The sequence below is a fragment of the Bombyx mandarina genome, chromosome 01, assembly GCF_030267445.1.
Source record: "Bombyx mandarina strain Sakado chromosome 01, ASM3026744v2".
Classification (NCBI taxonomy): Eukaryota; Metazoa; Arthropoda; class Insecta; order Lepidoptera; family Bombycidae; genus Bombyx; species Bombyx mandarina.
Genome location: NC_143208.1, coordinates 8074306 through 8100955, shown reverse-complemented (window position 1 = coordinate 8100955; position 26650 = coordinate 8074306). Strand labels below are relative to the sequence as shown.

Sequence of the window (26650 nt, the reverse complement as noted above, 5' to 3'; positions counted from 1 at the left end):
GAAAAGTCCTGGTGCATTCGTATCAAGTGACGTGACTGTGCTAGTGGTCGAATTATTTTACTTGCATAATTACTAAGTAATTGAGACAAAGACTTCAAGTCTCAAGGTGGGAGTGTCAGCCTTAACGTTGTGATGTCTATAGGCTACGGTAACCAATTAACTCCAGATAGCCCCTGAAGTCGGTCACTAGTCCACGCAATATCTATCTAATATATAAAATTCTCGTGTCACAATGTTCGTTCCCATACTCCTCCGAAACCGCTTGACCGATTCTCATGAAATTTTTTATGCATATTCAGTAAGCCTGAGAATCGGCTACTATCTATTTTTCTAACCTTTAAGTGATAAGGGGTGTTCACACCAAAAAAATTTTGTTCTTTTTTTGATTTAATTTTTTTTTTATGTTTGTTGTTTTGTTATTTTTAACAACATTCCCTCATCGTTCACAGCGCTCCAGGCCTTTTTCACTAATATTCCACATCCTTATACACTTCCAATAAGTTAGTAATTTTTTTTCTACACTAGAAATTCTCTAGAAATCTTATATATGGCAAGACCACGTTTGCCGGGTCAGCTAGTTTACCTATATAAAAATGAATTGCTGTTCGTTAGTCTCGCTAAAACTCGAGAACGGCTGGACCGATTTGGCTAATTTTGGTCTTGAATTATTTGTGGAAGTCCAGAGAAGGCTTAAAAGGTAGATAAATATGAAAATGTTCGGAATTAAATAAAAATGACAATTTTATTTTCCCTTTGATGTCTCCCCCGTCGGACGGATTCCTTTTGTTAGTTTTAAGTTTATTTTATACAAAAGCTTAGGTCTTTTATTTATCGATTGAGGCACTACGAAGTCTGCCGGGTCAGCTAGTATAGAATAAAAGATCCCGAAAGCATCCATGCCGAATTTGTTCTTTTGAATACACAAAGATTTTCCATTGCAATTTCTAGTTGTCGGTTCTGCCGGTCGAAGCCGTTGGAAAATCACGTTAATGGGATGCATTGTAATAATATTGGTCGATGTGTTTGCGAGAGGCTATTGTTTGAAAGTAAACTGGTATATTGTGTTATTACAGAGTTACTCACGCTTTCGGCCATTGAATGCAGTTCCTCGTCGCACCAACAGATTGAGATATCATCGCCTGGGTTGTTGACCCACATCACTTTGTGTATTGACTATGTTATCTATTTATATTATGAACTTAGGACATACTTATTCATATAATTTAATATCTAAATTTTTGCATGTTATAATTTTTGTTCATTCCCTATTAAGTTTGATCACAATTAAATTAGATAATGATGTAACGTAGGTAAAACTACGTTAATTATTAAAGAAAAATCGATTTTTATGTATGATTGAATGCAATTTTCTATATTTCGTGATCAACATTGTTGATGTTTATAGCTTACGGCAGCTATACTGGACGTATACAAAATATGTGAACCGCTACCGGTCCCGCCATTCGATGTACGTAATTCTCAAGTACATAAACCTCGGGTCCTTCAAAATAATAAGATTAAAAAAAAAAAAAAAAACGTTGGCTACAAAAAAAAACCACGTACCCAATATAATAAATATGTCGTGCAGACCGCAAGCAATGACTTCGTTAAAAATTTAATAATCCTTCAACAAATCAACCTCACTAAATGACGCGGACTTACGATTAGTGCTTGATTATGATTACACAAATAAAATTAACGTTTAAATACGCTTTAGTAAAAAACAAACTTACGAATGATGAGTTTATGAAAATAATGATTCACATAATCATCGGTCATTCGTGTTACTATGAGACGCAATAAGTGTTCATGGTCTATTAAATTAGATGCTCAGTATAGTCGTACTAAAGGATACAATTAAGCGGTAGCTCGAATCTCCACACGTCCTTACGGATCCATCAGATCTAATAACCTTTGCATTAGATGCCTTCAGCTCTAACACTAGGAGCAGGCTTAGGGACCCCGGTAACCGTACTCGTCGAACTCAACAAAGAGGTCGACGTGCAACCTAACCCATGCATCAGCCCGCTGAATGTCTCTCCGGATCTTCTCAGCGGGTCGTGATTCCGATCCGGTAGTAGATTCATTCGCGAAGCAATTGCTCTTGAGTTGTTAGGTCTCCTTTGGAAGCGCTCGGGCAGCTGTTAGCAAATCCCACCCCTTTTGGCTGAGCCTTTGCTCGCCCACCTGTCCTGGTGAAAGGCCTCCGGGCCACCAGTAATCTTTCAATCATAAAAAAAGCTCGAATCTTGTGGCATGTATAATTTTTTTCGAATGATAAATATACCAGTGTCGTAGACACGAACGGTTTAGCAATGAAAGTATAGTATCGTGTATAAAAGACAAGAAAACAAATAGGGCATGTTCTATAAAATTGTTATAAATTTACCTATAAGCTACTAGTATTGTGCCATTGAGATTTTAACCTACTTCAATTCCTAAGGTTGGCTGGAAATGGCCTTCATCTTATGTTATCCGAACCCTTGTTAACTTGTAAAAATAGACATATAAGTAAGTAGACGGCCAAAAAAGATTGTGATTTGTAATGTTTCTGTCTACTATCTATTCTACTTAATACCAGGTGGGATGAAATATCTATACAATAAAAAATAAAGACACCATTATAGCGTGAGAAACGTACCTAAAAATTTTCAATATTTTCAATCCAATTATTCTGAAAAGCAAAAATTAAGTCAAATAAATTAGGAAAAAGTAAAAAAAAAGAAAGCAAATGGAACAACGAATGACTTCATCAGCTCTGAGTATAATTGTAAAAGCAGCACGATGTCATTATTGGACAGAAAAAAATACAATTTTGTTTCATAAACAATCTAATTGAGAGTGATAAGAGTTCGTCAACAGAGGGGAAAAGCATATATAAGGAATGGGAAATATTGAAAAGCCTAACTTTTTACCGATTTAGTTTCAATCAGAAAAGAGCAAAGCAGACCATTATGTCCCTACAGATCATAAATAAAGTGTTGAACAACTGTTAAGAATTAAAATATCTGCTGTGTGACGCATATTTCTGTAATTATGAATTATTTATGAAATCTCTGGAGCCAATTGACCTTCAGTAGTCATACTTTATCCACTTTTATTGTTTACTATAAAAATTAATGTCTATAAATGTTTCCACTAAAACGTACTATATTTTGGTAAATTTCAGAGTCCGTAGTAATATAATATTATACTATTATATTAAACACAAATTGATAACCATATTGAATTCAGAAGGCCGAGGCATACGCATAATTTGTAAATCAAGTATTAGGATTAAATAATGTTGTGCGAGTAAAAGTGAGTTCCTGCTTCATAATACTAAATAATTTTAAATTATTTAATTTGCATTAAAATGACTATAAACAAATTTATTAATTGGTTATAATAGATCTTGACCAAGCCTCTCTGCGCTAATTGTTATTAGAATAAGAAGATAGATTACGATAGTTGATACAAAAAATATATAATATTTTTTAGTTTGAATTTTGATCGTTTATTTTAATATATACAGGGTGTTGCGTAAGCATCACGTCCAACTTATGATGCCGTTGAGGGGAACGAAGCGTTTTTACGTAATGATTATAAATGTTATAGTAAAAACTGTTCTAGTTTTCCAAATTTGTTACATTTTTCATCAATCTGTATCTTTGTGTTTTGAAATTTTTTGTTTATTTTTTTAGTATTTCAGTGAAAAATCTTATGTTTATTTGAATAGATTACCAAATCAAACCATTGTAAAAAATATGTACTGCCCTCAACATTGGAGTACAAATAAAACAATAGTCCGAGCATGTTCGGACTCCGAAAAGTTTATTCATTTTATTTAACGAAAACACCGGTAAATAATGAAATTTGACGTCTATATTCATGTGTTTTAAATTGTCTTCTGGTCCTATTAAACGTCTTCATTCTTTACGTCAGTATTAATTGTGAATTATGAAACAATAAATACATACGTAGAAAGATTATCAGACACAATTTTTATCTTTGGTAATGTAAGTTTTACGTGCGGGGATAAAGTAAACAATAGTAAATTTAAAAAAATACATATATTAACGACAGATACCGATAAACTACGTCATATTTAATATAACACTGTCCAATAACAAATACTCTATATAAATTAACATTATGATAGAATAAGAGCATTTATTCATAATAGGAAATCCTGTCTAGCATCCTGAATCACCATCACGACGCAACGAGTTCAAGGACGTGTTAGATAAAACAGGAATTCCGTACCTGTTTATTTTCTCAAAATGGCAATTACCTGGTTAATTTCAGTTATTATCCTCTTATTTCATAGGTATATTTCTTTTTGGCAATGAGTTCTATCGTAAATATACTTGGTACTTTCGAACTGGATTTTAGTTTCGGGACAGTGAATATCATAACAGAACGAAGAGCTAAATGCACAACCAAGGATAAGAAATTAACTAGAAGATTGCACCAAAAGCAAGGTCATCAGGAAACAACAGAGTCACGGCCGCACCGACGTGAACCTGATCTGCGTATTTGTAGACGAAATTATAATTTACAAACTTGCCATTTCAGTCTAGGTATCAGGCATCCGGTTGGGGATCTAGAATTTTAAAGCACGCAAGTATGCTAATTTAGTACTGTTTGTACGCAAAGTCTTGTGTACATTGCAACACATTTAAATATTTCGATGATTTCTTTCTTTTCAACCTGTTACTATATAATTTTAATTACAAAGAAACGAAAGTGTATTAATAAAACATTTTTTCTCTGGAAACAAAATGTATGCACCTCGAGATCTTAATGGAAGGGCAACTTAATTATTTATAATAAAAAAAACGAGTCACTTAGCACCTTGTCGGTTAGTGTTGTTATGTGAATTAATTCTTATTTTTCAAGCATTTGAATTTTATTGCATTGACCTTTACAACTATAGCTGTTCCACATTTCAACAACAATGAATACAAGTTGAATGAAAACTTGTATCTTTGATGGTGTTCTGAGCTTTGGATGTCAACAATATCAAGGCACAGTCATGCTGCTCTCTACCGCTATAGTTACTACATCTTTGATAGTTTTCCACATAGTAGAATGCAATGTAATCTTGCCATGTATTTTTTTCAGAAAATCCCATACACGAATGCAGTATTGGTTTTGATCCTAGATTGAAAATTTGGATTTCTAGTATTGGAGCTGCCGGTTAATTCATTAGCTTTAAGAGCAGCTGTAGCCTGTATTTTATTTTTCCAAAGTTGCTAGAAATCTTCATGGAAAGATGTGAGCTCTTAGCGTATCCTGTTTACTGTCATTTTCTCACATTTTCTTAAATTTCACAGTATTTTTTCTTTATTGAAATTTTACTGGTGGTACGACCTCTTGTGAGTCCGCGCGGGTAGGTACCACCACCCCACCTATTTCTGCCGTGAAGCAGTAATGCGTTTCGGTTTGAATGGTGGGGCAGCCGTTGTAACTATACAGATACCTTCGAACTTATATCTCAAGGTGTGTGGCGCATTTACGTTGTAGATGTCTATGGGTTCCAGTAACCACTTAACACCAGGTGGGCTGTGAGCTCGTCCACACATCTAGGCAATAAAAATAATAATAATTATACTTTAACTTTATAGTATTGTCGGCGGCTATCATACGACCCAAAATATTTGACAGATGCCTGAATCTAGCGATTGACACCAACGAATGAATTCGTATCGCATATTCTAAACCTTCCTATCTTTCTTGTTTTAAGCTTCGTTTGGGTATTCAAAATTTTTTTGAAACTCTTCTTAAAAAACATCACCCAGCTAATTTAGGAAGCTAAATAGTCTATTGCAGTAAATTTCCCTTGTGCTGTGGATTTAATGATTTTGTTGACCTCATTTAGGGTTTAGGTATATGATGATGTTTATCCGTTATTAACTTGTCACACATTGTTATTTTATTGTTAAGCTTCCTTGGAATAAATTAATTTTGTATATTCTAAAAGTATAAGTGTATTTGAATAGTGTGGGTATTGAATAATTTCCGGAGATTATTATTTATTTGATGTAAATATATTTTTTTATATTTTTGTTGTTAATAAATTAATAAGAAAACATTAATGATTTCCTTGTACGGAAAATTTTATTTCAAAGTCAATATGTATGTATATTGAACGTGAATTGATTTGGTTTCTGAAAATATAGCATAAATATCAAGAGGCGTTGAAAATAATAGCTATATTTGTATCAAAACAAATAGGTTCAGATCACGAAAAAATTCTACATTACGGTTTCACGAATACTTATTAAAACTTTAATTAAATATCAGGATGATATAAAGTGCTTATCTATATAACATGTTAACTATTTAAACAAACTAAACAAAGAGTTCTTTTTAAACAATTCATAAATTGATAGTAAATAAGTTTTTATCTTTTACAAATGGACCAACGAGGTAATATACAAGAAGTATACCTGGTAATTAAAAAAAAAGTATGACTAAGAATAAAAGTGGTTTCACCATAAATGTTTTGTTAGTCTTTATAATTATATAAATCGAAATAAAAGTGATTGCTCTTTAGGAAGACGCAGCTAGAGCAGCAGCACGTTGCCTTCTTGACCATGTAAGAACCGTTGACAATATCTACAATATAAAGCTGACGTACATAATTAAAGTATATGTTAATAATATTTATTAAAAAAATAAATCAAAACAAAATCAATTTCATTCTTTAAAATATGCAGACTTAGCTATGATGTGGTCCTAAGCAATATTTACTAGAAAAACACCTTTGAATCAGGATTAAGCATTTCGTTTTTATATATTTAACATAAGTCACTAATTTAAAATCAGTCTTAAGCAGGTTTTTTTTAGTGTATTACGAATTCATAGCATTCGTTTATTTTCTTTATTTTCATAAATAAAATGCCATGCACATTTATTATATTATATAGCATTCCATATTAGTCCCAAAGTAAATGTTGTTATCTTTTTTTTCTTTTTTCATATGCTGATAGCCTTGAGCGGCTATATCAGCGTTAACCTAGTGCGTAGATGAGCTCACGGGGCTCAAACCGGAGGTGTTGCTAACACTGGCCTTAGCAAGAGCAGCTTCGCAGAATCTACCACCGGATCGAAACGCGACACGCTGAGAAGATCCGGCGAGAAACTCAGTGGGCTATTATTGTCAATAATGTATAGTAGAATCCGGTATGGTGGTAGTATATAAAAAAAAAACCTCTTTTAGTTACCGAAGAATTCTAGAACATAAACTAAGCGACAGTCAAAAATATTTTCTATCTGTTTGTTCGTGCATATTTCTGGAATTATTGAACGAATTTTCATACAGCTTTTACAATATAATGATTAGTTAGAAGCAGCATATACGTATTGTTTCATTAAAACACTTTTTTAATTTAAAAAAAGAGAGAGAGAGAGAGAGAGATTACACTTTATTGCACACCAAAACACAATTAATATTTTAAAAGGCAGTTAACAAGCAGATGCACTTTATTAATTTACTTTTTTTTATATTACTGTTCGATATTGGAATATTAGAGGTGAGATTATTCATAAAAAAGCACCTCTGTCGGGCTATTGCAATAGAGAATGATTTTGTTATTTTCAGAAATAATCTTATTCTACATATTTATCTTTATATCATTTATATTCACCCACTAACATTAGATGGACGCTGAGTACGTCCACTTACCTATGCAATAAAAGAAAGTCATGTGATTTTTTTTCTTGCTTAGATGAGTGGACGTGCTCACAGCCCACCTGGTGTTAAGTGGTTACTGGAGCACATAGACAACATGTACAACGTAAATGCGCCACCCAGCTTGAGATATAAGTTCTAAGGTCTCAGTATAGTTACATTTATTTGATTACATTGATTGATAAGATAAAATAAATGTTCCAATATGTATTTAAGAAAACCCTATTCAATACTTACATTATAAACGAGTTATAACATGATTTAATTGCACGCATGCTTAGGATAGTTAATAAAATAATATCTCAGAACCGGAAACGATAATGTTAGTGTAATAAATGTAACAGACTTGTGTAGTACGCTGTTCCGGTATTCAGTAATGTTTAATTGAAAAAAAAAAAAATACACGTCATCAACAAGTGAACCAATAAAATATATATTTAGCACAAACAGGTAGTTCTACGACGTAGGCCTAAACATTTCCGTAGCGTTAATTATTTAAAAAAATGCGCATTTTTAAATAATATGCTAAGCATGCACTTTACATAATTTTTAAATCAATATAGTCGTGTAATATCATTTGGCCTAATATTACACGTTATGGACAATAAAAACGCTTTAGTTGTAAAACAGGAATTAAAAATCGTCCAATTAAAAAAAACACATTTCTATAGTTTTATATCATTCAATATTTAATGATCGTGTCTACTTGGTCATTTTCGTTGATGCTAATCCTGATATACCTATAGAAACTATATATATAAGTTGTTCAACTTAGTTTTAGAAAACATTTCAATATTTTTTTTAAAATATAGCCATATTAAAAAAAAATCGTATTGTTACTAAGTCGAAAATTGTCGTTACTAAATTTCCGAAATATTAAATATACTTTTCATAAGTACTGATAATGACTAATTCAATAATTAAAAAAATAAGTAGTACGATTTGTAAAAGCGGCAATAAATGCTATAGGCACAGCGCTTAAATATATGTGACCTCTATTTTTTATGACATAAATTTTAAAAGAGGTTGATACGTTATAAAAGAGACATAAATGGTAATTTGAATATTGATACATAAGAAGAAGGAACGTTAGAAAATATTAAAACATTTATGGGATATATTATATATATAGCTAAACTTTACTTTGATGTGAATAAAATAAAATATATATATTATATGATGTGAAAAAAAACGATAGCACAAAGTGAGTTACTCTATAAAGAGAATCAACATTTAAAGCTATTGCTTCACCAGTCTTTATGTTTTTTTTTATATTTCAATATATAACTATATAACTATGTTATGTTATAACTATATAACTATGTATACTCAATCGTATGTTCAGTAAGTCTGCGAATCGGCTACTACAGGGTGGCCCATAAGTCCTTTGAAAAGTAAAATTTGAATAAAACGAACAGGGCACGCGTGAGCGGTGCAGGGGAAGCGGGGGGAGTAACTTCGGTTTCTGGGAATTTAGTCGCGATGGAGCGTTTTACCGGAGCGGACCGTGCGTTTTGTGTGCGCGAGTTTTATAAAAACGACAATTCGGCAACCGTTGCGCGGCGTAAATTTCGAGAACACAAAGGTTTACACAACTTTGACGACACTCCAACTCTTCAAACGATTAAGAACTGGGTTGCTAAGTTCGAGGAGACCGGTTCGACGTTAGATAAACCGCGGTTGGGTCGCCCAAGGACGTCACGTACGGAACAAAACATAGACACAGTGACACAGTCTATTCGCGAAAATCCGACACAGTCAACTCGTAAGCGCGCCAGAGCATTAAACGTATCCAGGACATCGTTACAACGGATTTTGAAGAAAGATTTACATATGCACCCTTACAAAATTCAGTTGGTTCAAGAATTAAAGGAAACTGACGGTATTCAAAACAAAATTATGCGAATGAAATGTTGAATCGGTTTACTTCCTTCAATAACATAATGTTCTCTGACGAGGCTCATTTCCATCTTAACGGGCATGTTAGTAAACAAAATTGCCGCTATTGGAGCCCCATCAATCCAAAACTTAAGCATCAGAAGCCCTTACATAGTCCGAAAGTGACTGTTTGGGCCGCTATGTCAGCCCATGGTATCCTAGGGCCTTACTTCTTTGAGGATGGCAGAGGGCGCGCAGTTACTGTTACGTCGGAGCGATATGTGGCTATGATCGAAGAGTTTTTCATACCAGAATTGCAAAACTTTTCAGGCTTTAATGCCAGGACGTGGTTTCAACAGGATGGGGCCACTTCTCACACCTCTAACACTGCTATGCCCGTTATCCGTCAACTTTTTCCTGGCAAAGTTATCTCTAAGAGAGGAGACATTTCCTGGCCTCCACGTAGTCCAGATCTGACCCCGATGGATTTTTTTTTGTGGGGCTACCTTAAGGCTAAAGTATACGACACAAACCCGCGGTCAATTGAGGCCCTAAAAGAAAACATCCGCAGAGAAATGACAAGCATTTCAGCAGTGACGTGCCGCGCAGTCATCGACAATTTTAGACGTCGTTTGCAAGAGTGCCGTGATCGCAACGGATTACATTTAGGAGATGTTATTTTCAAAAAATAATTCCCGTTTTTTAAGCTTTTTATGTAAATAAAAATTTAATTCATAATGTAATTAGTTTTATTTTAATAATTTTTTTTTCATATCAAAGGACTTATGGGCCACCTGTATCTATTTTTGTGTATCAATATACACAAATAAAACCAAAAAAACATGGCTGAAAAATGTATAGTATTGTATAGCTCTCAAATATATTAAGTGTGTTATCTATGATGTATAGTGAGTAAGTAAGACAGGAGACCGGCTTCGTCCTCATCCCTACTACGTGATGTTTGCTGGATGAGTGGTACACCTGGCGGGGATAACTGATCGATTGATAGTTGATCAGTAGTCGACCGGCGAGGGCGGGAGATCAAATTGAATTTAAAAAAAAACATAATTAAAGGAACTTGAAATTATAAACTCTGAATAAGAATTTATCGTACTACAATTAAAATATTTGAGTGCCATCTTGCAACCTTATTGCGGATCTGTGCATAGAATAGAAAAAAATAAAAATCGGGATGGAAAAATAGGGCTTCATCGTATAAGAGTGAAAATTGAGAGTAATATGATTTTATTTATTTTAAGTCATGACAAAATAAAAATAAATCTTGCCAAAAAATTAAAGTTTATAATTAACAAATAAAAAATAGGGGTTGATCGTAGAGGGGTGAAAATTTCAGAGTAATATGAACTTTTTTATTCTAAGTCATGACAAAATAAAAACAAAATTCTCGCAAAAAATTTTAAAGTTTTTAATTAGCAAATAAAAAATAAGGTTTGATCGTAGAGGGGTGAACATTTAAGGTTTATGTATTTTTGTATGCTGTATCATAAAAAAATAAAAACAAATTTTTTTGTCTAAAAAATAAAAAATTGAATTTAGTTAAAACCCTTAACATTTAGGGGGATGAAAAATAGATGTTGTTCGATTCTCAACCCTGACCGATATGCACGCTAAGATTCACGAAAATCGGTCGAGCCGTTTCGGAGGAGTTCAATCACGCACCCCGTGACACGAGAATTTTATATACATATTAGATACACACAGTTTATCCAATATTATAATAGTTTCGCAATTTACAGTTATTCTTTTAACTTTTCGCATACAAAATGAACAAACCAAAGGGAGAAAGAATAATGCCTCAGACGGTTGTAAAATCATAAAAAAAGAATATTATTCGTACATACATAATTTATCATCGATGTCTTCAAAACATGTAGTATATACGAAGGAAATGTAATAATATACTATAGAAAAATAAGAACAATATATATTAATTGAATATATATTGACATAATTAATTACGTAGTGTGACAATATTTTTGGTAACTTATAACTTCTGAAAACTTTTTTGGTATTTGTATAATATTATTATTGTGCATTGAATCTTAATCTCCATTATCTAATATAATATGTTTTTAGTGAATCTTAACTTAACATTTATTTTTGTCTTTGAAGAAATATTGTTCATATGAGAATTTTAAAAAATGAATTCTTCATTGTGCGCCCACAAGTCTGGAGAAGGTTTTCGAAAGAAATAACCGAACAAGCTATTTGATGCGTATAAAACAAAAGTGTTTTATTTAAAAATATGTCTTATTGGAATAAATTAAATAAAGAAACGTAGGCGGCAGATGTTCGAATATTTGAAATCGCTGACTGAAGTGAATGTCCATTATTGATTTATTATTTTAGAATTAATTTCTGGTACCTAACCCATATATCGTTCTTGCCATTTGAAGCCCTACTTTACATATATATTTTTTTATCTTGAATTAAATGCGTAGTTCACACAGATTTTATATTAAGTAACATTAAATGTTACATTATATAACTATCATTGTTTTGTGTGATAAAGAACATGTCTATAGTTACATTAAAAAGATTCATAACAAAACACCGTAGATATCTGTTGACATGACAAACAATTGTGAATGATGTTAAAAGAGTAAATAATACATCTATTATACTCGTACTAATCTTTGTTAAAGATTATATATATATATTTTTATTGCTTAGATGTGTGGACGAGCTCAGCCCACCTGGTGTTAATTGGTTACTGGAGCCCATAGACATCTACAACGTAAATGCGCCACACACCTTGAGATATAGTTCTAAGGTCTCAGTATAGTCACAACGGCTGCCCCACCCTTCAAACCGAAACGCATTACTGCTTCACGGCAGAAATAGGCGGGGCGGTGGTACCTACCCGTGCGGACTCACAAGAGGTCCTACCACCAGTAAAAGGTTATATTAACAAAACCGTTGAATTCTCAATAATAAATATTAGCGGCTGCTTGTAAAGCCTTTATTTCGACCATATTCTGTCTTTATTTTACTCTAAAATGTAAAATAATATTAATCTATACGTGCGAATATAAAATATAATTTACGACTGCATAATTAATTTTTTTAAATATTAATTTGAATGATTTTATTTTTTTATTGGTGACTATCTGGTGGATTTACCATACGCTTTGTAGGAATGTCGCATGAGTACGTATCACCGTCCTGTATGTACCACTTCCACCGCAAACCTCTAATGCGTTCTAGTTTGAAGAGTACTACACGACTCGGAATTTTGACGATAATCTGGGACTCAGATGTACTAAAAATCACAGAAAGTCAGCGATGGATAGATTTTTCGGATAACCGGGTCGTTAGGCAGCCGTATAAGGCACGGGACGGAGACCTCGAAGCGAATGTGGGGAGAGTTATAAGTTTACGGCCGCATCAGCTACATCGATATTGTTGGGACTTCCTTTTCCTTATTCCTTCCTCAATCCCCTATCCACGCCATCTGTTGACACTACGAGAAAAAACTACGCGCGTATGAAAATGGCGCGAAGTGTGTAAAAAAAACTAAAAACATGGTGCCGGTGCAAAAACAATAAAATTGTGATTTGTTGATCAATCAGCACATATAACTCTCGCCAGTGAGAAAATTTAATAGTGCATCAACGAAATACAGAGTGAGTCCTAAATCTTATCCTTTTTCCAGTCCCAAACATCTAAATTCAAAACATATTTAGTGGTCCGTTTCGAGCGCGAATAACCTATGGTAACTAGGGGCATATTCGTTAGAAAACTCTAGTTATACATTTCATTTCGCTTTAATCTTATCCTAATAACAATATAACTATAATTTATAATATTATTTTACTATTTAAAGCATAAAATAACAATATATTTTTTATAAATCTCAAGTGACGTAGGTAGTTCAAAAAATTTCTCGGTTGTAAAAATAGAATTCATTTGCATCATAATTTTTGTATTCAAATTCTAATTATATTTCTATATTTACTATAATTTACGTATTCTATAATGTCAGAACTCAAATTAAAACTCCTAACAAGTCAACGTGAATATGTTTTTAAGGACATACAAATACTATATAACTTATCACAACAAATTGCATCAGATTCGTCAAAATTATCTCAATTCAATGTTCGATACAAACGTCTAGATGTTTTACGGCAAGAATATTTAGATCTAACTAATCAAATAAATGCGATAAAACTTGAAATTAATCCTAAAGACAAAATCGATATGCAAGTTGTTAAGGCATTTGACGACATGTATTACGCGATATCGGAAGCGTCCAACGCCGACCCCGGCAACGCCGGCGCATCCGCGTCGCATTACGTCTCACCCAAGCCGTTTGGTCAGCAAGTACGTTTACCAAAAATTAATTTAATCAAGTTTGATGGTAGAATTGAGCAATGGCGGACTTTTTATGATACATTTACGTCGCTTGTACACGAGAATGAGAATATTACAGCAATTGAGAAATTTCATTATTTAATATCGTGTCTATCGGGTGCTGCTTTATCGATTGCCAAAGGGGTACCTGTTACATCTGATAATTATCAAATAGTTTTCGACGCACTAGTGGGTCGATTTGAAAATAAAAGATTATTAGCTACATCTTATTTAGACAAAATTATACAATTTCAGCAATTAAAAAGTTCTAACATTAATGATTTATTGACATTAAATAATTTATTATACGAAAGTGTCAATGCCCTCAAGGCAGTAAACATTCCTAATCTTGGTGAATTTATATTATTCTATTTGGCGTCCCGTACTTTAGACAGTGATACTCGTAAAAGATTTGAATCACAGTTACAGGAAAATTCAAATAACCTACCTACTATAAACGACTTACTAACTTTTTTACAAAACTATGTTAAGATACTAGAGGTTAGTGAACCAAGCTCGTCATCTGTTGTACGTATACAACAAACTAATAAACAACTCACAAATTATAAGAGTGCACCTCGCAATGAATGTTTTTCTAAAAAACCTTATTTGAAATCAACATCATTGCCCGTTAATTCAAATATATCTTCAAGTGTCAACACCGGCGCACCGTGTAGCTGTTGTGAACAACAACATAATCTATATAAGTGTCCTAAATTTCAAGCTTTAGGCATACAAGACCGGCTTAATTTAGTGACATCAAAATCTTTATGTAAAAACTGTTTACGCCCAAATCATAACATTAACAAGTGTTATTCAAAATTAAATTGTTTTACTTGTGGACAACGACATCATACGCTTCTCCATGAGGTCAATACAGCTGTGAGTGGCATGGTCACAGTTGACGTACGCCCGGACGAGATCACACGTAATCCTACCTTCGAGTCTAGCACTGCAGCCTCCACTAATGCGTATGTGGGCTACAGTCGCTCGGTAGTTCTGTTGGGTACTTGTGTAGTTCGCGTTCGTCATCCTCGCAGTACTAATCAATCATTTCTTGTACGTGCGTTGATTGATAGTGGTGCTCAAGATTGTTTCATTACCAAGTCATGTTGTCAACGTTTGGGCTTACCATTACGTCGCTGTCCATTAGCCGTAGTTGGTCTAGGTCAAAATGCTGTACATCACGTGACTGGAGTTACTTCTTGCACTGTACTTTCTCGTACTTCAGAAAATCCTCATTTCAACATTAATCCTATCGTAGTAAATACTATAACGAGTAAAATGCCTGCTACAAACTTACCTACTAATCTTCGTGAATCTTTTAAACATCTGGTCCTCGCTGATGAGAATTTTGATAAACCATCAAATGTAGATTTACTACTCGGCGCAGAACTGTTCCATAGTATTTATGACGGTCAACGCGTTCAGCCCAGTCATGATCTACCGGTAGCTTTACACAGCGTATTTGGTTGGGTCATCACCGGCAAACTTGATACAAACCATTTACCTCCGCCAACAATCCACACGTTCTCTAGACGAGGGACTCAAGCGATTCTGGGAGATCGAAGAACCTCCAAGTCAGGTTATCTTAAACCCTGAAGATATTAAATGTGAACAAATGTACTCAAATCTAACGTATCGTAATCCCGACGGCAGATATGTTGTACCTATGCTTCTCAAAGAACCTATCAGTCAACTAGGCGATTCTTTCAACCAATCTTTCTCTCGGCTCGTTAACCTAGAACGACGCCTTAATCGAAACTTAGAGTTGAAAAAAGAGTACACCGCCTTTATGCGCGAATACAAGCTGTTAGGGCATATGGAGCCTAGCGCTGACTCGAATAAAATCGGGCAGTATATAATTCCTCATCATTGTGTCATTCGCCCGGAAAGTACAACGACTAAACTTAGGGTTGTATTCGATGCTAGCGCCAAAACTACCAATGGCAAATCTCTTAACGATCTTGTATATACTGGTCCAAAACTTCAAAACGATATAGGAGATATACTTACAAAATTTCGGTTGCATGCTGTTGTTTTTACTGCCGACATCAGTAAGATGTATCGAAACATCGAACTTAGGCCAGAAGACCGAAAATGGCAGCATATACTTTGGCGCGATTCTCCTTCTGATCCTGTAACTGAGTATGAGCTGAAAACGGTAACCTACGGGGTTACGAGTTCCCCTTATCTGGCAATACGTACTCTGCATCAATTAGCCTCTGACTACGAAAAAGAGTGGCCCTTAGCAGCTGCTAGTCTTCGTCATGATACTTTCATGGATGACATCACTGTTGGTGCTACATCTATTGAAAGTGCACTGAAACATAAAGAAGAGTTAATACAAATGTTAGCGCGTGCTAAGTTCGAATTACGTAAATGGAGTAGCAACTCACCCGAATTCCTCACCCAGATACCAACGGAACATTGTCAAGTTCCTAAAACATTTTGTGATGAAAAACAAAAACAAAGTATCAAGATTCTTGGAGTCCAATGGGATCCAGCTGATGATAACTTCACTTATGCTTTATCAGAACTCGCTCCAGGGAATACAAAACGTGCTATTCTATCAAACGTCGCCAGAATTTATGATCCACTCGGATGGTTGGCCCCAATGGTTCTAATAGCTAAGCTTACCTTACAAGAACTATGGCGCCTTCAGCTTGACTGGGATGAAACTGTACCGTCAGATATGTTGTCTCAGTGGCATCTATTTACATCTGAGTTTCACTATCTGAAGGATATTAAAATTCCTCGACTAATTGTTCCTCCTCATTCAAAATCATACGAACTTGTAGGTTTTTGTGATGGATCTACCAAGGCTTATGGTTGTTCTGTGTACTTACGTATAACTACCGACAGTGAAATTACATCTCACTTGCTTATTGCAAAATCTAAAGTAGCTCCATTAAAAGTTCTTACTGTCAACCGATTGGAGCTATGTAGTGCTGTATTACTAGCAAAAATATTGAAGCATATTAGTAATTTACTAAATGAAACTCAAACCTCAAACATAACAATTTCAAAGATATGGGCATTCACTGATAGCTCAACTGTACTATCATGGCTGCAAACAGCACCTCATCGTCTTAAAACTTTCGTTGCACATCGTGTCGTGAAGCTGTTAGATAATTTGTCTGTCGAAAATTGGTATCATGTGCCAACGTATGATAATCCAGCCGATTACTGCAGTCGTGGTCTTACCTGTTCTCAACTTGTGGCTTGTTCCACTTGGTGGACAGGACCCAAATGGATAGTCTCGAATTCTTCTACATGGCCGGTGTCTGAAAAATTACCTTATCTAAAGGAATTAGCCGAAGTAAAATCCAGCTTCTTGTGCCATGTTCTTTTGGAGTCATCCGACGATAGTATTCTAACTCAGTTAATTGAGAAGTACTCTTCATTGTTGAGGCTACAACGCATCTTTGCCTGGTGTCGACGTTTTATTGCAAACGCAACTCGTCCGCCAGAAAAACGTATCAAATCTTTTTTAACTTTTACAGAACTAGAAGACTCTCTCTTTACCATTGTAAAACATGTTCAATCTCTTACATTCGCTAGCGAAATTAGTGCCATTAAAAGTGGAAAATCCTGTTCTCGCACTATAATAAAGTTAGCGCCAATTCTAGATCAACGGGGTCTGTTACGAGTGGGGGGACGATTAAAAAATGCAAACTTGCCACAATCAGCTATAAATCCGTTATTGTTGCCAAAAACCTCCCATCTTTCTCTGATTATTATTGATTATTACCATCGTCTATTTCTACACTGTGGACCTCGTGCGTTACAATCTTTAATTCAAAGAAAATTTTGGATCCTAGGTATTCGTAATCTTATTAGATCGCGGCTTTCAAAATGCATCACTTGTTTTAAAGTAAATCCTGTACCTTTTCAACCTGTAATGGGTGATCTTCCCTCTATCCGAGTTCAAGCAGCTCGTTGCTTTCAAAATATAGGTGTCGACTTTGCAGGACCTTTTATCGTGAAAGAAAGTCGCAGACGAAATGCCAAAACATATAAAACTTATGCCTGTATATTTGTCTGTCTAGCGGTTAAGGCAATTCACATTGAATTGGTAACTGAGCTCTCCACCTCGGCCTTTATTGCTGCTCTAGATAGGTTTGTGTCCCGTCGTGGTTTATGTAGTACTATTATTTCGGACTGTGGTTCGAATTTCGTGGGTGCTAAACGCTATCTTAGCGAGATGCATCAATTAATGCTAAGTAAGAATCTTGAAGTTGAGTCTATTTTGATAAACCGGGGAATCCAATGGAAACTAAACCCGCCAACCGGAAGTCATTTTGGAGGTATATTTGAAAGTGGGGTAAAATCGATGAAGTATCACCTGAAACGGGTAATCGGAAGTCAAATATTAACCTTTGAAGAGCTAACAACAATTCTTACCAAAATCGAAGCTATTCTCAATTCACGACCATTAATTTCGGTCTCTTCTGACCCCAACGAGGTAGACGTATTGACACCTGGGCATTTCTTGACAGGGAGCCCTCTAGTGAGCTTACCCGAGCCTCTCCTTGCTGATATACAAATGTCAGTTCGTTCTAGATGGCAGATGCTACAAAAGCTAACTCAAAGTTTTTGGCGTATCTGGCATTTGGATTATCTTCATACATTACAGCAACGCGCTAAATGGTTTAAACAACACGGTAACGTTAAGCTGGGAGATATAGTTATGATCGTGGATCAAAACCTTCCACCGTTGGAATGGCGTATCGGCAGAATTAGCATAATTCATCCCGGGTCTGATGGCGTGGTACGAGTTGTCACTGTCCAAACAGCTCACGGTCTGCTGCGCCGACCAGTTACAAAGTTATGTCCTTTGCCAATTCACGAAAACTTGTAACCTTTATAATTTACTTTATACTATTATCTAATTTAATATAATAGTTTATTTATTCACATAATTATTATTTTTATCTTAATTACTACTTTATTCTTAGCATATTATTATCTCTAATTCACTAGGTACCTTAGTTACCACAGCTTATTATCTTATTAAAATCTTTTGAAATCCTCCAATGATTTCAAGTGGGGGGAAATGTTGGGACTTCCTTTTCCTTATTCCTTCCTCAATCCCCTATCCACGCCATCTGTTGACACTACGAGAAAAAACTACGCGCGTATGAAAATGGCGCGAAGTGTGTAAAAAAAACTAAAAACATGGTGCCGGTGCAAAAACAATAAAATTGTGATTTGTTGATCAATCAGCACATATAACTCTCGCCAGTGAGAAAATTTAATAGTGCATCAACGAAATACAGAGTGAGTCCTAAATCTTATCCTTTTTCCAGTCCCAAACATCTAAATTCAAAACAGATATACATATATATACTAATACTGTAATAATATTGAGTCGTCTGGGTCGAATGAGGCCCGGCATCAGCCTTCTACCGGCGCCATCCTGTTGTCCTTTTTCTTCTTTTTGTTCCCCTTAAACCCAATTTATATTTACTACCTATAACTAACTAATTACTAACTACGTAAAAGTCAATTTTGACTCAAGGAGCCTGTCACCGACCCTATGCAGTGGCCCCACCTTTACAAGTTAGAGGGGGGCAACATTAACTTTTTTGGCACTCACCCAAACTGGTCTTCCCTTTCGGGGTAGTGCGGAACGAGGAGAGAATGAGTACATTCCCCAGAAGAGGGAGTGGACCAACGGAGGAGTGGAGCGTTCACGGAAGTGGAGTGGGGTGGATCCCCTGAAGGGATTGCCCCACATGATGTGGGGGGAGACGAGGGTGGTGGACGACTCAGTCCCGCGAGAGTATCAAGCATTCCCATACCACCTCGGTTGGACCAGCTAACTAATGCACTAATACAACTGAAACTTAGATCTTATGTCTATAGATCAGTGACGGTATTCAGGTTGTGATTGATGTCTGTAGGGTCTGGTAATTACTTAACACCGGTTGAGCCTTGACTACTTCACTGGTTATTCAATAAATATAATATTATAACTTACGTGTGTAATGTAGGTACTTAGTATAATGCTTCTTGCAATGCAGTACCCTTTTACACCTTTATGTATTAATATTAATTTTATAAAATAATTATTAATTAATTATAAATATTAATTAATTAATAAAAAAAATAAAAGCTTTTATTTTAAATTTTTCGTGTAATCCATAATTATAATAAAAATGAACAATGCTTTATTCTTGATAAAGTATTTTGTAGATGTTATTATTGAAAAATTATGAAAATGTTATTAACGTTATTAATCTACAAATATTTGATTGGTATAGTGTAAGGCATGCAGCAAAACCTGTTGTAGCAACAATTACGAAATCATATTCAATATGATTGCGTAACAAAGTCACAAAATATCATTTTTAGTTGATTCTAAAGTAATCCTTCCAAAAGTTCCTTAACAAACTGTGCAAAAAATATTTATCTTATACAAAAAAATACTATTAAGTAATAACTGTAATCGTTTCGTTAGCAGTTTTTTTTTTGTTTTTATGTCATTAAATTTTACGTATCGGAGGGAAAAAAACCGAATACAGCTTAACAAAACAAAAAAAACATGGAAATTCGTGGACCTCTGACGTTATCGATGGTTATTTACATCAAATTTAAATTTCCTCTTGGTCTGTATTCATTACTTTCGTCCGAGTGTCTGTGTGCCTTCTAAAACTGATTCACCATTGACGTCATTACCTCCATCTCGAAAGGAATTCCCCAAGATCTCTTCGTACAAAACTTTCTGTTTGTTTTATTTCATACGTTTACAATATATCGTTGCGAGGTAACAGCGGTCATCGATCGCAGATTGAGAAGATCTTAGTCTAGATAATAATAATAAAAAATATAATTACTCCAAGCTTATACTAAACATTTTCTAAATAAACTTGATTTGAAGTAAAATTACAGTTAGTATTGATTGATACGAAGCCAAGTTACAAGTATGTCTGCCGTCGGTCTATAATGTAATAGAATAGAAGATATGATATATAATATATAATCTATAATATAATCTATCATAATGCGCCGGTATAGTACTCAGAAAACGCTACTGTTCATACTCCGGTGAAATCCTATGTCGCCTTTTATAATACTCACGGGAAGAGACGGGGTGGTGCGATTCTAGACCAACGCCAGGCAGACTTATAAATTGGCTTTATACACACACACAAACGCAAACACACACACACACACACACACACACACACACACACACACACACACACACACACACACACACACACACACACACATATATATATATATATATATATAAAGAAGCTATTCCAGCTACGCCCGGACGGGGTCCTGCCTATTTCTGACACGAGGAAATCATGTGCTCCGGCTTGAAGGGCAGGGCAACCGTTATACAATACGATCGAGACTCCAACCTCACGTAGGAAGATGCATGGAGGTGTAAACGTTGCGATTTCCATAGAGTCCAATAATCAATTTATACTAATTTTCTCCTATGTACGCAATTGATAAAGGTCGATCTGATATTAAATATTTAACTATTTTCGAAATGCAAAATTTTCAAATCAATTTCTTACCGAACGTCTTCCGCGATAAAGTTTAAGCATGCAAAACTTGTAAATTCGTATAACTACCGCTGATGGAGCGTATTGTGACCTAAGCGATAGGGTACCAGTGGTACCACCATCTTGTTTGTTTTTGTAAAAAAGCGTTATGTGTTCCGATTTTATGTTTACAATAATTGTTTATAATAATACTATTGAAACTCCGCAAAAATACTACATGGTGATATATCTATTGCCTTCAATAATCATTTAACGCTAGGTATGCTGTGCGATCCTAAAGCAATAACAATAAAAAAGCTATATAAAATCACTGAAAGCTTTTTTTTAGCTATAACTGCTAGCTAATATTTAACTCAGATAGTATCTACATAATTTAATACGTGAAGCAAAAACTTTGTATCCCTTTTTACGAAAATTGCGCGGACGGAGGAGTATGAAATTTTCCACACTTATAGAGAATATAGAGAAGAAGTGCACAATGCTAATGTTTTTTTAAAATAATGCATAAAAGATACATTAAATCAATAAAGAAAACATTACACACACTACATACCATGTATTTGACGCACACACGCATGCATACTATTTATTTTGTCCTTGACGTCTGTTGTCAAATTGAGAATAGATTAAATATTGTTTGTCTTTGTTAATATTTTTTATAGTGTAGTCTTGGCGAAATTTGTGATTAAAGAAGTATAGAATACAATCATAATAGTGTACAAACTTACAATTCCTATTAATTATAGTCGAATTTCGACTACTACGGGACCTCTAGTTAAAATTATGAGGCCAATGACATAATATTTTCGTTTACTCAGATCACATGTTAAACTGGTTCTGCATGATTTTATGTATACACATACGTACGTTCCCATGGATTAATCATACGTCTGCTTTTCCTTATGAAATACAATTAATTAGCATATTTTGTTACTAACCACTGACGTGTTTTGTGGTATAACAACTATTTCTTAGTCAATTTTGTTTATTTTGTTTTACATTTGTGTCGGGAGTTTTTTTTATCTTTTACATATGATTTTTAAATCAGTATCGCTGATATTAATCAAACTATTATTTATCATGTCATTTAGTCACTCTGTGTCAAGGGCTGCGGGGTTTCAGACCCTACGAATAAATAATAAGTATTATTCGTAGTTCAGACCCCAAAAACATAACAAGGACGAAAATCTGACCTTACTTTAAATCAACGGGTCACTAAAAAAAAGTAAAAGTGATATACAGATGTTGTTGTCACGAAAGGTCTAACCTGTCAATTGGAAGCAGCAAAAATGAAAAACACCTAATCAATTATTTTAAAACATGAAAAAAAAAATTGTTGCACTCGCGTTTTTCAACGTTTTGCTTTATTTAATCGTATCACGTTGTCAATATAGATATACACGTTTTTGAATTTAATTTTGAATTTTATAAAATAAGCCAGCGATATAAATAATCGATTGAGTTAAATTACTACGTTGCGAGGTGAGAGCGAAAGCGGCTCAATTCAATATTTGGTCAAATTGGGTTATTTATATAGTTATATTAATTATAGTTTATGCGGACGCCTGTTTATGGACCATTCTTTATTGTAAATGTAACCTTGGGACCTTGAGATTCGAATTAAGTAATGTAGTAAGTCATGTCAATATTGATTATTGTCCGAAAAAATTATAAATAATTGTAAATTAATTTTAAATAAATCGTTTTGAGCTATGTTATAAGAAAGTTATGACATTAAAAACTGTTTTTTTTCCTATTTAAGCTGATAATAATATAATAAATATAAAAGGCCTTGAGAGACTATTTCAGTGTAACCTTAACTAGTAGGTGAGCTCACGGGGCTCAAACCTGACGGCGTTGCTAACACGAACCCTAGCAAGAGCCGTGCTTCGCAGAATCTACCACCGGATCGGAAACGCGACCTACTGAGCAGATCCGGCGAGAAACTCATTGGGCCGTGTCTGTAGGTTAATTTACTCGTCGAGCCCTTCGTTGCAAGCGACGGGTTCGACGAGAACGATGACCGGAAAACTGATTAAGTCGTCGTGGCCTAAGGGATAAGACGTCCGGTGCATTTGTGTCGAGCGATGCAGCGGTGTTCGAATCCCCACAAGCGGGTACCAATTTTTCTAATGAAATACGTACTTAACAAATGTTCACGATTGACGTCCACGGTGAAGGAATAACATCGTGCAATAAAAATCAAGCCCGCAAAATTATAATTTGCGTAATTACGGGTGGTAGGACCTCTTGTGAGTACGCACGAGTAGGTACCACCACGACCACCCCGCCTATTTCTGCCCGTGGGCTCGTGAGCTCGTCTACCCAACTAAGCTATAAAAAAAAGGTAAGTAGCAGTAAATATCGAAAAGTAAAGAAAACGTGATCGCATTAACAATAATGTCAAGAAATCTTCAAATCTATTAAAGTTCCAAACACAACAAACGGACTGTCGTCGATCTACTGATGATGTATTTCATCTTCTAATCATAGATTCTTTACCCCCAAAAAATCATATAATTTTTCCAGTATATCGTTCTCGTATTATGCTTAGAGCAATCTCACTCTTTTTATGATTAGTCTTAGTACGGAGTCCTTTACTAGCGTGTATAATCCAAAAGTGTCACAATTCTTGAAGGTTTCTTAAATGATTGTTAACGACAGTTAATTTAAAAAAATAAAACAAAAAACTGTCCGTGTACCTAAAGCAACCTGCAAAAAATGGCAATTACTACAATTTCGATTATCGTTTCTCATTTTTAAAACTTAGATATAGTATTTAGACAAAAAAATATACAATTATATGCGACAAAAATCAGCTTCCATTTTATCACATATTATGAATTTCGATGAAGAAGTAAATTTTATTGGCAGTGTGATAAATTGTATACCTGTTGTACAATACAGACAGAATGAGGATACTTATCAATAAACACATGAATGGTGACGTGGGTTAAGCCGAACACATTTACCGCGTGAATGTTTAAACCTGTTCATAATTTATTTTACTTTTGCCCAAACGCGAGACTAACTTCTTGTGGGTATTCTCAAATGACCAACTACACGTATTTTGATTTCCTGTAAATTGTTAGATAAAACTTGTTATAATGCAATTAAAAAAACCAAGAGACATACTTCCTGATTGTTAATGACGTTATGGTTATTAATATTTACCCGGAACTAGATAAGTAAAACCCCCTTACCTGCATCGAAATAGGTGTTGTCACATTTACAATTAAATATTACATAGAATGGCCAAAAGCGTTCATTTTCGCGATATGTATTTTATCATTGTATTTTACTCATTCATTTTATTGTACTTTGATATTTCATTCAGGTATCAAGATTAATTAATAGCTTTTTATTTATATACATTTATATCTAAACATTTACATTGCATTATTCAATACCACGCCTTGAAATCCGGGATACTCTATAATAATAGTTTTCAATGATGTTTATGGCTGAACCGAAATCACTTCGAACAGTAAGTGCTTCTTTATACTGAACGTCGAGTCAAGTGTTTGCATTGCACATGAGCACGTGTCAACGAAAACTGGAAAACTTTGATTTACATGTATTTTACCTCATCGGAATGAAAATCAAACGAGAATTGTATGACGAATTCCACTTTGGTAAGGTACTAAATTTCTGTGCTGTTCTGAAACAGGTTGGATGTTTGTTTTTTTGGTATTCAATTACATACGATTTCCCCGAAACTCTTGGAATATTTGTGACGTGTATATTATTTAAAATGCGTTTTATAATGCGGCCTTGAAATGAAGAAAAAACGGTAAATCCAAATAAATGACGCATTTGAGACCGTTACATTCCATTATCGCGATGTATAATTGATATGTAATTAATTGAATTCTAATTTAGTTGTATCGTATAATATTATTATAAAATTTTATAAAATAATACCATTTAGAGATTAGTATACTAATAAATTATGGACCGTATCAAACAAATAGATAATTTATTGCGACTAAATATAATATAACAATCGAAAATTAATGAATGAAGATTTGTTCCGGCAGCAGTGCAATATCGCATTGTGTCATTTAGTTAATTTACTAATGAAAGTTTTCGTATATTGCCTTAATTTTGTCATCAATATGGATAAGCTGTTTTCTCTGTGGTTTCATGGGTATATGTTAATTTTTATTTCCCAAGTTGTTCAAGAACAATTTGAAACAACTTAGGTACATTTCGGTTAATTCTAAGTGCGAAAAGTTCAAACAAAACAAATGTAGTATATAATCCATTTAACTATATAATATTATATTGCTAAAAAATAATCCACTGAAATAAGTGGTTAAATTTTTCCATGTTTTCATAAATGATTTTCAGTTTATATTATTTTCAATATATTTATTTATATGTAATACGATCCAAACAATACGTCTCAAGAGAGATAAGACGGGCGATTATAAAAAAAACATTTTTAGATTTTGAATACAAAACGGTCCGGTAGTTCTGTACTCTATGACTTGCAAACATATTTTTTAAATTGTATTATTTAGGCTTTAATTTTCATACAAAAAAATTAAATTTAAATTAGATATTTTCGAAGACATTATACAGCTTATTTTTTTGGTCCGTTCTTAATTATGTTTATCACTTGTTACCTGAACCGACTCAAATAGTAATAACACTTGATAATCTTACGCTAAATAATCTCCCTACTATATCTATATTGCAAAAACAGAGCTACAGTCATGATTAAAGATTAATTTTAGAATTTTCATTTACAACATCATTTTTAAATTAAGTCTTTTTTTTATTGACTTACATCCAATTTCTAAAAAAAGCAACTGCAATGAATAGAATCAATTAAATGAAAGCTAAACCAACAAAAAATCATCCTTAAAATATATAACGAATTTTGTTTTTTTATAAAATTGGTAATATCATTTCTTTAGGTTTCAAATTATCGAAATATAAAGTAATTTTAAGACTGAATTAGGTAATAACATTTCGTAGTGCTAAGGACCTCTTCATGGGGGATTATAATGTGAAGTGGTACAATGGTAAGTGGTAAGGGTTGAGGGTTGCTGGTGGTCGAGCGCAGAACGTTGCGGGGGCAGGAGGGACGCGCGGTTCAAGACAATGACGCATGCGCGACGAAAGGCGACGCGGGGTGGGAGGCGCGCGCCTAACACTATTTAAACTGTTCTTACGAACG

The 26650-nt window shown here is 34.3% G+C and overlaps 2 protein-coding genes and 1 long non-coding RNA gene across 3 annotated transcripts in view; 2 read left to right on the top strand and 1 right to left on the bottom strand.

The window, feature by feature from the left end:
• The window catches only part of LOC149503485 (uncharacterized), a 222868-nt gene extending 212158 nt beyond the window's left edge, over window positions 1–10710 (bottom strand). Inside the window, exon 1 of the long non-coding RNA XR_016323333.1 lies at window positions 10538–10710. This is a non-coding gene — a long non-coding RNA (uncharacterized LOC149503485). The remainder of the gene's footprint in view (window positions 1–10537) is intronic.
• Window positions 10711–13555: 2845 nt separating this feature from the next.
• Window positions 13556–15535, top strand: LOC149503484 (uncharacterized). Its single transcript, XM_089740325.1, has one exon. The coding sequence runs from the start codon at window positions 13556–13558 to the stop codon at window positions 15533–15535; it is 1980 nt and encodes a 659-aa protein (XP_089596451.1).
• Window positions 15536–15554: 19 nt separating this feature from the next.
• On the top strand, window positions 15555–18797 carry LOC114240369 (uncharacterized). Its single transcript, XM_028170887.2, has one exon. The coding sequence runs from the start codon at window positions 15555–15557 to the stop codon at window positions 18795–18797; it is 3243 nt and encodes a 1080-aa protein (XP_028026688.2).
• The last annotated feature ends 7853 nt before the right edge of the window (window positions 18798–26650 follow it).